At 42.2% G+C, this 12,572-nt stretch overlaps 1 protein-coding gene across 4 annotated transcripts in view; it reads right to left on the bottom strand.

The window, feature by feature from the left end:
• Positions 1 to 12,572, bottom strand: part of Ctnnd2 (catenin delta 2) — an 843,638-nt gene that overhangs the window by 97,436 nt on the left and 733,630 nt on the right. For 2 of the 4 annotated variants that reach the window (NM_001271502.2, XM_087614127.1), the window contains 2 exon segments: positions 2,596 to 2,746; positions 3,813 to 3,887. In NM_001271502.2, the coding sequence (NP_001258431.2) occupies positions 2,596 to 2,746; positions 3,813 to 3,887 (226 nt within the window). 4 annotated transcript variants of the gene reach the window in all.

Below are 12,572 nucleotides of genomic sequence, written 5' to 3'. Positions count from 1 at the left end.
ACCTGGACCAGAATCCATTAGGTTCCAGATGCCAGCCACTGATAACTGCCGTCTGCTGCAATGCTGTTGGACTTTGGCCTGTAAACTGTCCAGGAGTCATGCAGGAAGCCCACAAGGAAGTCTGCCATCCCTCAATTCCAATGCCACCATTGTGACAGTGATCTATGGGGGTTTGTGACATTTCCCCACGGAGTCTGAAGGATTCTTCAGCTTCAACAGACCAACCAGTCTGTGGCCTGTACCTTCTCACTTACTGAGAGAGTCACCAGAAAGCCTCTCTGACCTAGGATCCCATGACTTCTGCTAGACAAATGAGGCCTCTTGAAGACTCCAAAACCATCAACTAACTCCAAGCTCCCATTCCAGTGCATCATCTGCATAGGCTGCCCCTTTGGCTTGGATTCTCTTCCTTCTAGAGAGATGCATGGCCCCCCTCTTTTAGGCCTTTTACTTATCAGCCACTCCCAACTTAATCCCTAATTTAAAAATCACACCCTTAAAGTGGAAAGGCTGCATATACAGGAGAGTGAAAGTGAACTCTAATCTCAGCCAACACATAAAACTAAACTCAAAATATATTACATTGTTAAATGAAAATTTATGTAATACTTTAAAGATAACACATAGGTGAAAGCTATACAGGGTTGCATCAAACTTAAGTTCTGCTGAAGATGTGAATGACTGACAGCAATCAGGCCACCTGTGAGTTGAGATAAAATGCCTCAAAGAAACCTGGCAAGGGGTTAATATCAAAACAAACACAGAATCAAACCCAATAGCAAGAAAAAAAATGCTCAGCTTAAAAATGAGCAAGGAATATGAGTCATCATGTCTCGATAGGAGACATAGATGACCAAGAGATACTTGAAAAAGTACTCAACATTACTAATCACTATGGAAATGCAAATTAAATTACAATGAAGCATCACCTCACACCTGTCAGAACAGGTTTTACAAACCATGATAGGTGTGGAGAAGAAGGGTCCTTTCCTCTGTGTTTCAATGGTGAGATTATAAATTATTACAGACATCAAGGAAAATGTTGTGGAAGTTACGTTTTAAAAGTGAAGATACAGTTAACATATGATCTAGCATAGCAATTCAGTTTCCGGGCACAGAGCATGCCCTGTGCTCGTCAGCGGATGACTGTATGAAGAAAGTGGGGCATGCAATAGATTGTTCTTCAGTCTTCAACTAGGAAGGAAATGATGGCATTTCTGACATCAGGAACTGGGGAGCACCATGGCAAGGGAGACAGAAATGTAGAATATAAAGAATAAACTCTTAGAAGCAAAACCAGAATGGTGGATACTGGAGGCTGCAGGCTGGAAGGAACAGGATGATGTTGGTCAAAGGTACAATTAAAAAAATAAAACTTTTTTTAATTACAGAATAACTTCTAATGTTTTATTGCAAATATGTATTGGTTCCAGCATGGTGGTTCAGGTCTTTAATCCTAGCACTAGGATTGAATAGCTGATGCCAGCCTTGGCTGTTTAATTTACCCAAGGACAGCATGAGCTCTGTATGGAGACCCTGACAATGTTAGGGAGGTACAACTCAAGTTAATGTAGCGTGATTTGACTGTTCTACACTGTGTGTGTATTAATGCCATTTTGTGTTCCAATTACACAATTATGATTTATAAATGCATAATAAAACAAACCACGGCCGTTCTAAAAATCAAAGACATAAGATGCCAAAGCTCACTCATTCCATGATTCTCCATATAGGGAATGTCCGGACCAGGAGAGTGTACTGGCCTGAAGCAGCTCCTAATGAAAGGCTGGAGGATAAGAGTCTGCTCAATGGGTTCAAGTTTCTTTTGGGATGAGGAAGAAATTTTAGAACCGAAAGCAGGCAATTTTCCAACACTGGAACAGTAAGTATCCAGGGACATGCCATGGCACATTTTAAAACTGTTAATTTAAACACAACTGAAAAAAGTTGCAAGATCCTCACTGACTGCTTCTACCACCACTCGCCCAGGAGGAACAGCTCCAGCCAGCATGTGACTCATGTATTTGTTTCGTCAGTTATGGTACATGAACATTTCCTGTGCATCCCAAGGCTTCCTGTCTCTTTTACTCACTGGTATAAACCCCTGAAGCTAGAACAGACCTGGAACTAATGTGGAGTGAAGAATCATTTGTAGAAGAGGCACAGGCATATATTATCTCTGTAATGCCTCCTTGGAGATGATTTCACTTTATACATAAATAAATAATACAGGAGTAGACAGCTAAACACATACATGAAAAGAATTGAGAGATGGGGAAAAGGGGAAGTGCCCCACCAGACATCCTAATTTCATCACATAGGAAACAAACCAACAGCCCAGCAGGGCTCTGAAATGTTGGAAACACAGGATTAAACCTGAAGCACAGAGATCATTTTCCATGCACAAGGATTAGCAACCACATTTCCCCCTTTAAGTTCTAAAGGGTCAAACTGCGCATGCCTCAAAGCAGAGGACCTAGAAACCACAGAACTCCTAATAAACACAGTATTCTCACTCACGCAATGCTCTGTGGAGGAATTCAGCCATATACACAATCCGTGCAAAGGACTGGGGACCCCAGTTAGAGGACATACCAATGAGTTCCTTGTTTCTGACATCCAGGGCCATGTTCCGGAGTGCCGTGGCCACTGCACACACTACACGGTCATTGTCTATTCGGAGGAGCTCCACAAGAATGGGCAGGCCTTTCTCTTTCCGGACAGCAGCTCGGATATACACGGACCACTGCCAAAAGAGAGAAGGCAGAAAGGAGGTTAGAAACACAGGTGAGAGGCCCTACAAAGCCAGCAACGTTGAGGGCTGTCAGACGACTGTTTGCAGGAGCCAAAACGGTTGAACTGCCATGACCTGCTGCAGAACAGGCTGAATACGTTAGACATGCATTGGAGGGCATTTGCTTCCCCCTCTGAACATAAGATAAAGGTTCCCGGGTCACTCTGTGGACCACAATTCCTTCCCTTTGAGACAATGTTTTCAGCACTTGGGGCTGAAAGCCACTTAGGGGGTGTGCACATGTGATGTGGAGGGTCATCTGTAGGATGTGGAGGTTTGGGGTCAGCAGAGCTGACGAGAGAGAGAGAGAGAGAGAGAGAGAGAGAGAGAGAGAGAGAGAGAGAGAGAGAGAGAGAGAGAGGCGCCACCAAACGGGATGAGTGGTGTGGGTGGAATGTGGGTTGCCTTTGTGGCGATCTCTGAGGTGTCTCATAGAGATCAGCTGCCATGCATGCAAAGGAACAGGCTTTTTGTTGAACAAGAGAGAAAAATAAGTAGAAAAATAATGTAGGAGTGAGAAGAGGAAAATGTGACATTGGGAAGCAAGAGTGAAAATGGCAGCTTTGTTTTACTTAAAGGAACGTTAAGATACAAATGTATTATTTCCAGGGCCATCATTCAATTTCCTATGTTTTTAAGACACACTTTGTTTGTTTTGTGGTTGGTGCTGTCATGGAACGGCTGATGCTTCCTGTTGAATGAGGCGGGATCATTGGGCAGATAAAGCCCTCAGATTCCGAGTCACTTAAGCAAACACAGGTAGCCCAAACTTTGAAAATGTGCATTTTGTTTGTTTGTTTGTTTGTTTTATATTGTTCCACAGCGTTCCAGAGACGGCTTTGAGAAAAACCGATGGCAAGGGTTTGATTGGCTGCAATTCCGTTTATGATCTGGAAAAAATACATTGAGGAAAGAGGATTCAGATTCTGAGGGAACCGATCCTTCCCCGCCCCTCCCCACCAGGCCCACTCCAGCCCCCCATTCCCATAGGGGCAGGCACCCCAGAGCTGGCTCTCACCTGTGGCAGGCAGGGAGCCCCCTCTGGCAGTGAACGTAGGGCATACGCCATGCCTGCCACATCCTCAGCCCAGCCCTGCATGAAATATGAGATTAAGAAAAAAACAAACAACTTCATCCCATCCTACATCAGAAGTCACATCAACATTGTTCTTAGCACTATGGTCCAATAACGCAGGCTTCTCTTCTTTCCCCTTTGTGCCTGAGGAGTAGGCATATAGATAAAACTCATCAGGACGTCTCTCAGCTCCAGAGAACTACTCAACAGCTCCACATTAAGAAACAAAGGAAACAATTATTCAGGAGTCCAGTGACCGTGAGGCTTGGATGTCACTAAACTCTCACAGCGTTTCCAGAGTGGAAGTGCTCCTTCTGACATCAAGTGTCTACCTCCACCTATGCACTTGTCCCACATAAAGAAGCATGGCCTCCTCTAGACTCATGGCTTCCTCTGAGTATCTTGTAGCCAACTAATACTGAAAGACTAAGGTTATGTAGCCACTTAAGGTTGGCCTTTTCTAAAACTAAAGAGAGAACCTGGGTTGCAAAGCATAGGATTCAAAGTTTTAGTCAACATGGAGAAATTAAAAGGTACATATTAATAATGAGTAAGACTGGGATTCTCTTGAACTGAAGGACCGTTGCAAAAAGCTCCTGACAGGCCTTAGAGATGGCCTCCTTTCCACTACCAAGTCTTCCGGGTCCTATGCTCCTGAACTTTACAGTTGAGGCCTCTTCCAATTTCTCAAAGCACAGGGAGGTCAGCATCGTTACCGAATCACAATGACATTTAAATTTAAAGTATTAAATAACCACAGGAAATGCCCCTGTCCCTGAACCTGCTTCTCCTTGGGCTTCTCTTTCTCTTTGCTGCTGACTCATGCCTTACTATTAAATCCCTAAGATCAGACGTCAAACTCTGGTTCATCCTTGACCTCCGTCTCTCCACACAGAGGTACACTGACATATCTGAAATGCCACCACACAATGCAGCTACGATATGCTCGCAAGGTCCAGCTCTACGCTTCCTTGTGATGGATGGAAAGATGGTCTGGTGAGTGGAGCATGAAGAGAGGCCCTTTAACTCTATTGGAAACCTGATGGGAAACAAAACAAAACTGAACCAAAATGACCATGTGGGCTTCCGACATCTGTGAGTTACAGGCGTTTTGTGACATGAAAAGTGACATCTGATTCACACTCAGGTGACACAAGGACAGAACTGTTTGTTTTTAGAAGTTTTTATTTTCTTTGCTTTGTGCTGTGTTGTGCTGTGTTGTGTTGTGGTGTGTGTGTGTGTGTGTGTGTGTGTGTGTGTGTTTGTGTGTGTGCGCGCGCGCACGCGTTAGAGAGAGGAAAATAAGAGAGAGATTTCTCACACCACCACAGTTTAAGGCCTGCCATCTGCAACATGTTCAAAAGGTGGTGTGAGTTTGGATGAGTTTGTCTTGACTTTCCAGGATAGGAGTTTATAATACTCTTAAGCCATCAGCCTAGCAAGCCCTGGAAATGGACTGGCAAGCCATGTGTTGCCCAGCATGAAGTTAAAGGGACAGAAGGTGTGATGCCTTGGAGCTGGGGATGCTTACAGGTTCAAGCAGGACAGAAGCACGGAGCACACAGAGCACTCTAGAGGGAACGGAGCTGCTTCTCTTCAAGCACGGTGGTGGCTGGGAAGGCGCATGCATTTTCAAAAGCTTTAATGAGGAAGGCCATCACACGTGTCACTAAAGTGACAGTAGAAAGTTCCCGGTTGGAGTCAATAACCCAACCGAGCCCCTAGGCTTTGTCCACAGACTGATGGGATTACGCACTGAGCAAAGCAGCATGGGGTGGAGGGACAGACTGAGGGTGACAGGGATGCCACAGAGAAGGCTGACCCATGAGCGAGACAAGAGGTTCAGTATTGTCAAAGGCAGAGAAGAAAGAGGCAACAGAAGAGAAGCAAGAGCAGGGAGCAGATGGAGGGAGGAAGAACATGAGGACCAGGCCAAAAAGCAGAATCAGATGGCAGATTCGTACTGTGTCTGATGTGCCAGTTTCCCAAGGACGGCTCAGGGCAGCAAGGCCCCTCACAGCATCCTCACCTACATCGAACAAAACACTTACTAGGAAACATTTTGTTTTGTTTACATTTTTTGCATGTTTGAACTCATTTAATCCACAACTCTGGGAAGGAGGTATCAGTCCGTCTTTTCACAGGCGAGACAAGGGAGTTGTGGCACACGCAGACTGGGACTACCCACCCTGGCTTTGAATGCACGACGCACTGAATCCGAGCCAGTGTGCTTTAGCTCTACTGTACTCTGTCCCTCAGAAGGACACCGTCAGGTGTGGATATCTTCATTCCGTAGTTTACAGAACTCCTTATAAATTAATCAAATAGTGTCATTTATCATTTTATTATTGTGGGTTTCCAATAATCCATTCAACTTCCTTCTGAAATCCCGAGTTAACAATACTTAAGGACTATGAATTGACCCACTCGGCACTTCAATCTATTCTTGGGCATGTCTGTCCTGATAGGGCTGATACAAATAGTCACATATAACTAGAATATCTTGGTTGTATCAGAAAAGGGTCACTTCTGTTTACATACGATGAGACAATACTTCAGATGGTAAATATAACTTTCCTCCCTTTCCTCCTGGGCAGAGGTTTGAGCCACCGTTTGGCTCCACACGATGTTGTCAGAGTAGGAGAGAGAAGAAAAAGCAAATGGTTTGTTTTTAAGACTGAAAAGATCAAGTAATGTCAATGTTATTTAACCCTTTAAATCTGGGTTGAATGTGCATTTCCTGGGGCTTCATTAAAAATACCAGCTGGAATAAAACACAAATGATGGCTATTATATCTCTAAAAGTTATACCATGCTTAAGACGAGAAAATTTCATTAAAGCTGGTGTGTGCAGGCAGGTAAGAGGTAATTTCCTTGGGTCACCCTCTCAGCCCTGAAATTGTAATACTGTACTAAATAACTGAAGATAATATTATCCGTTAGGTCTAAAATAGTCTCTTTGGAAGCTGAAGCCAGAATAGTGCTAGAGTTCTGAAATGATGAATTTCCTGTTCTTTCAGATTTTTGTTGCTTAAGAAGTACAGTCAGCTATTAAAAGAACTTCCTCTAAGTGATCATGTCCTCACTTGAATTATTAAAGCAGACAGTTCCCCAGTTTATCCCTTCACACGGTAGAGAAATGCCCTACTTTAAAACCTAGCGCTTCTGAACAAAGTTTAATAGCTGCCCCCTCGTGCATGTGAGACCAGTGGTTTATTTGTTTTCAGACACTGAGTCTGGAGAGAGATTTCAGGTCTTCCGACTTTCAAGGCAAGGACTTTATCAACCGATCTAGCACAGCCCATAATTAAACTCTGCAGAACACTCTAGCATCTTCTGGTATCATGGGGCCTCAATGTTTTTATCCCATAAAATGAAAAAAACCTAACAACTACTTTAGTGTCTATTACCTGAAAGTCTCAAATTTGCTTCTGAATTTATTTATAATGCTAGGTTATTTTCCAGGTGGATATAATTAGCATTATATTAGGGCATTTTTATTACAGTTTTATTATAAAAAAGAAAGTATTAGACATTCAGATACCACATGGTTCTGTTATATGGCTCAAGTCACTACTATTGTAGTAATAGTAGTAGTAGTAGTAGTAGTAGTAGTAGTAGTAGTAGTAGTAGTAGTAGCAGCAGCAGCAGCAGCAGCAGCAGCAGCAGCAGCAGCAGCAGCAGCAGCAGGAGAAGCAGCAGCAGGAGAAGCAGCAGCAGCAGTCGCCTGAGTTACTAATATTAAGTCTTTATAGTTGAAATAGAACTATGATTGGTGGCTACTATAGGATCCATAGAATAGATGGGAAGTTTCAACTTCCCTTGTGAGTTCTCTGCACTGTATTCATGTGTTATCCTTGCAATTCAATTGCGTAATAAGATTATACACTTTTGTCTTCAAAATCCCAATATTTCCTTTTGGAAGTGAGATCTCTAGTCAAGGGGAATAGTGAAAGAATGTTCTTTTTAGCACAGCCATAATTTGCACATACAGATGTTGGTTAAGGCAGCAGCAAACAGTGTGTGCTAAAAGTTTTTTTATGCTCATATTTTTTACATGTAATCCAGGCAATGCAAATATTGATTTTTATCATGTGTATTTGCTGAAAACACTAATTTCCAGGTCATATGGTTTCCTAGAAGGAAAAGCATGTTGAAGTGCTCATGTAAGAAGTAAAGAAGTGACAGTGACCGAGAGACAGCTTTCATTAAGTTGAACAATTGTCCCTGACCCTCTGTCTTTGGTCATGTCAGGGAGCACCAATCATCAATTAAAACGACTAACCTTTAAACATGAACCTTTCTGAAGTTTCTTTTAAACGTTGGAAGTAAAAAGCTCTGTGTGTTACTGATGTCTAAAAGTGGCTTACAGGGAATTTGATGCAACCATTTCTGGTGATAGGTCTTGCATGCACATAACTAAGGCTATCTCAGATTTCATCCTGAGTCACCTTTGATTTCCCCCCAGTAGCACCTTCAGGCTGACAGCACCCTGACGTGTACCCAGCAGGGTGTAGTGGAGTGGCATGCTTATAGTTAGTGCACATAAACAAGATTGTGCTGGCAAAAATAGTTTTTTATTCAATATAAGACAAGAAGAGTACCTCAAATAGTTTACTTTCCCCTTACTCAGTACTATGTCAAAATTTTCCCTTTATTTTTTCTTTATAAATAGTTTCTCATGAAAATAGGAGAGGGATCTTCATATCTTTCTCTTGGAGCCAGAGGGATCCCGCTTTGGGGATATTAGAATGAGTCTTCTCTTGATGGCACGGGTGAGGATAATTTGCATCTTGTTATGCAGAACATTCTGAGGGGGGCGTTGCTGATGAGGACTTTATTTTTATAACTGTAAAGCGAGGATTCTGCAGAAGTCCTAAGCAGCAGAAAAACTCAGTGGCAATTACTTTTTACTAATATAATGCTTTCTTCCTCAGTCCATAAGTGGACTGTATTAGTTAATATTGTTCCATGAAAGATGAATTTATTCTTGAATCTGGATCTTACTACAGTCCTTGTCCATTTTGAGGGAGGAAAACTACATGGACGTGCCTTTTCCCCTAGTTCCTAAGCTATTAGCAGGGACCTGAGATGCCACTATGGTTTACATGGGATAATTTTGTTTTTTGTTGTTTTTTTTCTTCCTGCGTCTGGTGCAGCATTGAGAGTAGCTGTGGTAGAGTCACATGTGGAAGATGGCAGAGTGGCTCTTAGCCTGTGTGAACTGCTTCCTGCCTCTCTCCTGCAACATTTACTGTGATATCAGAAGAAAATAAATTCTGCTTTCTATCTTGCCTGAGCCTTTGAGTATTTAGGGGTCTGCATGTTTTAGCAGCTGGCAGTCCTTTAAATAACCGACTCTTGTAACAGTCTGCCGGAAGTGATTCTAAGTCATCAACATCTACCCTGAGGTTTGAAGCAGCACTGCTGTGACGTGCCTCCTCCTCCTCTACTGCTTTCTTATAAAAGTGACCCACAGAACCCTTGGACTCTCATCACACCATTGACAATGGACTCCTGAACTCATTACATCTTTATTACAGAGTAAAGGAGAGACCGAGCCACATTCATCTTTCCTTCAATGGTCTTCAGCCACTGGTACATACTGGAAGATTAAAGAGTGTTTAATTGATGAAAGAAACTGCCAGGTTGATTTGTAGCACCAAGAGCTTATTATGTAAGGTGGTACTGTCTCCGCTGAAGGGGATTATGCCTTAAAGATTGAAGACACCACCGTCACTGATGGGGTCAGAGATTTCCAACTATGTCCACAGAAAAACGTCTAGGGTCTAAGTGGTTATGCATTCTCACGGGAGTCTTTTCTATAGCCAAACTGATTCCCTAACTCGGTACACATGTGTGGTGCTAGAACCATTGAGACAGAGTTTTTACGTAGATGGTTTTTCTCCAGGATAGACAGATCAGAATATTGAGACTGACGTGCCATGATCAATACTCTGATCAATGGCACAGCAATTCAACTCAAGCTCTTATTCACAATTTCTCTCTGTCATGACCACACGGGTGATTGACAATGTCTGCTTTCAGCGTAGTGTGTGTCTCTAAAGGGCTCGGAAAGATAGCATTACAGCTGCTCTAAGTGAAGTCTGCCTAGTAAGTCCTGCATTCCCGGAGTCTTTGCTGGGAATGCTTTTTGCTGTCCAAGGTGCTGACATGAGACCCGCTACGGAGAGCAGCCCCATCACCACCTTTGTCGCTCCTGCAGAGATGGAGTGATCTGATTACTAAGAACGTGCTGTAATTTAATTAGGTTCCTTGTGTTTCAGGTTCCTTGAGCTTCTGGGGTTTGTGAAACTATGGTTTTGTTTTTTCAGTATATTTGGAAAAAATTCTAACGGTTACACCTGCCAATATATATATTTTTTCTATTCTTACGATCTTTCTTGCATTTTTTTGTTCGGGAAGCATAATGATTATGTGCACTGGGCCAGCTGAGGCTCATAGCTACATCACTGTCCTCGAGTGTACTAACTTTTGCTATGCAATATTTAGACTGCTATTCATCTCAGCTCATGTATCTTTTTTTTCACTTCAAACATGGTACTTTTAACTCACAATGTTTTATTTGTTTTTTCAAATACATGTCCTCCATCTCTTTCTGTTATACATGATGCCATCATGATATTCTCATGTTTGCTAATTTCAACATCTGTCAGTCCTGAACTCACTCATGCTTGCTTGCTTGCTTCCTTCCTTCCTCCTTCCCTTCCTCCTTCCCCTCTCTCCTTTCTTTTATGTCTGTCTGTCTGTCTGTCTGTCTGTCTGTCTGTCTGTGTGCTATCTGCTTTCTTTCATCCTTTCTTTCACTAGGGACTGAGTTTTCTTTCTCATTGACAGAGTAGTTTCCAGCTAAATGACCGGCATTCCTAATTTTAGCTTGAATTCCAGTGTTTAGTAACTGAAAATCCTGCATTCCCATGCTCTAAGGCCTTGTTTAGACTGCAATCAATAAAATATATAAACTGTTCTTGAACTTGGATCTTGCTTATAAGGTTCTACGGGAAAGAAAAGAGCACACTCAGTCCATAGCTAATATTCTTTACAATTAAACAGGATTGTTTTTCTGAGTGCTTTATCCAATGGCCCATGAATTGTGAGGTTTTCCCATATGATACCTGGAAATGCAGACTATGCCTATCTCATGTAGAAACCATTTTGTCTCCTTAAAGTGAACTTTGCCAGTCTTGGGTGTTTTGCTCATAGGTAAGTACTCAGGATTCACTGCTAAATGCTAGCGGGGAGTTTTCTGTGTCTCTCTAGGATCTTTGGTATTCTTCTCATGAATTTTAGTTATCTTGACCTCAGCTACAGTGCTCACAGGTTGTATTTCTTGTCCTCAAGTTCCCTGTCTGTTACTAATTATAATGTACAGTGTTCCAAGAAAAGTCCACTGTTCTGCGTCTCTTTATTGGTTGCTTTTCCGTAGAAGGTAAATTTGGACCTTGTCACTCTATCTGCCATTTCTGGTTGAGCAGTTTCTCCACTCTCAGGAAGGAGCTCTGTCTGCTTCAGTTAGAGCTAGAGCAGAAGCCAGAGGATCCGTCGTCAGTGAGAAACTCAGCCTCGGGTAATTAGCACAGGCCTCTCTGAGGTTGACAACGGATGTGGGTGGCATTTTTAATATTACAAATATTTGCAATACTATTGTGGTTCATGAGCCAGTTGCTCCTCACGGGTCTTGTAGGGGAAGCTCCAGAGACATGGAGGACTATGGCCAAGAACTGGCCATAGGCTGGGTCCTTTCCTCCTGCTCCTTAGCTTCGCCATCTTGTCCTCCTTTCCTAGCATAGAGTCTTTCATTCCCTCTATGTAGGCAGAAGGTTCAGATAGTCTCTGGCTTGTAACATAAACTAGGGCAAAGATAATTCACTCTGTCTTACACGCCAAAGCATGAGTGTTGCTTTTTTTTAAAAATGTAGTCTACTAATCTCCCCTGGTTCTCTCTTATAATACACAGTGACTGCTAGACTAAGCTAAATTCACAGTGCCTCTCAAGGGCTGACATTTCTTTCTTTAAGAAAAAGTCTTAAATTTCCAAGTTTTCTTTCATTAAAAAAAGATACAGTTGGGCCTTATGGCTGGAGATAGTTTCTTTTTCCTTAAATTTATGTTGCTATCGTGATGCTTCATAAAACATGTGATATTATCTAAGTCCCTTTCATTCTATTTTATTTCTTAAAACAAATGTGTTGATAATATTCCTAGAGAATATTTCTATTTTAGTAGAAATCGGATTGTATAAAGCCACCTAAATATTTAGCTTCATTTCCATTACAGACATATCTCTACAACACAGCTCAAAGGCTTGATTTCCATAAGCCTCAACTATAACAGGAAGAATCTACAAACAAGAGTTAAAAGAGCATTCATTCACACTTTGGAAATCTTCAAATTGCTGCATCCACTCATTCTAATATTGTGCCACAAATAAATTCACTGTTCTGTGAACAAGAAGAAGGCAACTAGAGTCCTGGCTGTTTCCGGAAAACATTTATCACTTCGTTCCTGCCGTAATATCATTACATTTGTCTCATGTTCATGGACCAAGTAATGAACATTTTTAAGTTTAGAACGTGTTTAGGGCCATTAGGAACATCTAGTTTGCTAGTCAATTTGTCACAGCCAAAGAGTGTTCACGTTCTTCTCATAAAGAGAAGTTATTGTGCCAGACAAGGAGGTCTA

This window comes from Rattus norvegicus, chromosome 2 (assembly GCF_021556685.1).
Source record: "Rattus norvegicus strain SHRSP/BbbUtx chromosome 2, alternate assembly SHRSP_T2T, whole genome shotgun sequence".
Lineage (NCBI taxonomy): Eukaryota > Metazoa > Chordata > Mammalia > Rodentia > Muridae > Rattus > Rattus norvegicus.
The sequence above is the reverse complement of the archived record's forward strand: the minus strand, read 5'-3'. Positions and strand labels throughout refer to the sequence as shown.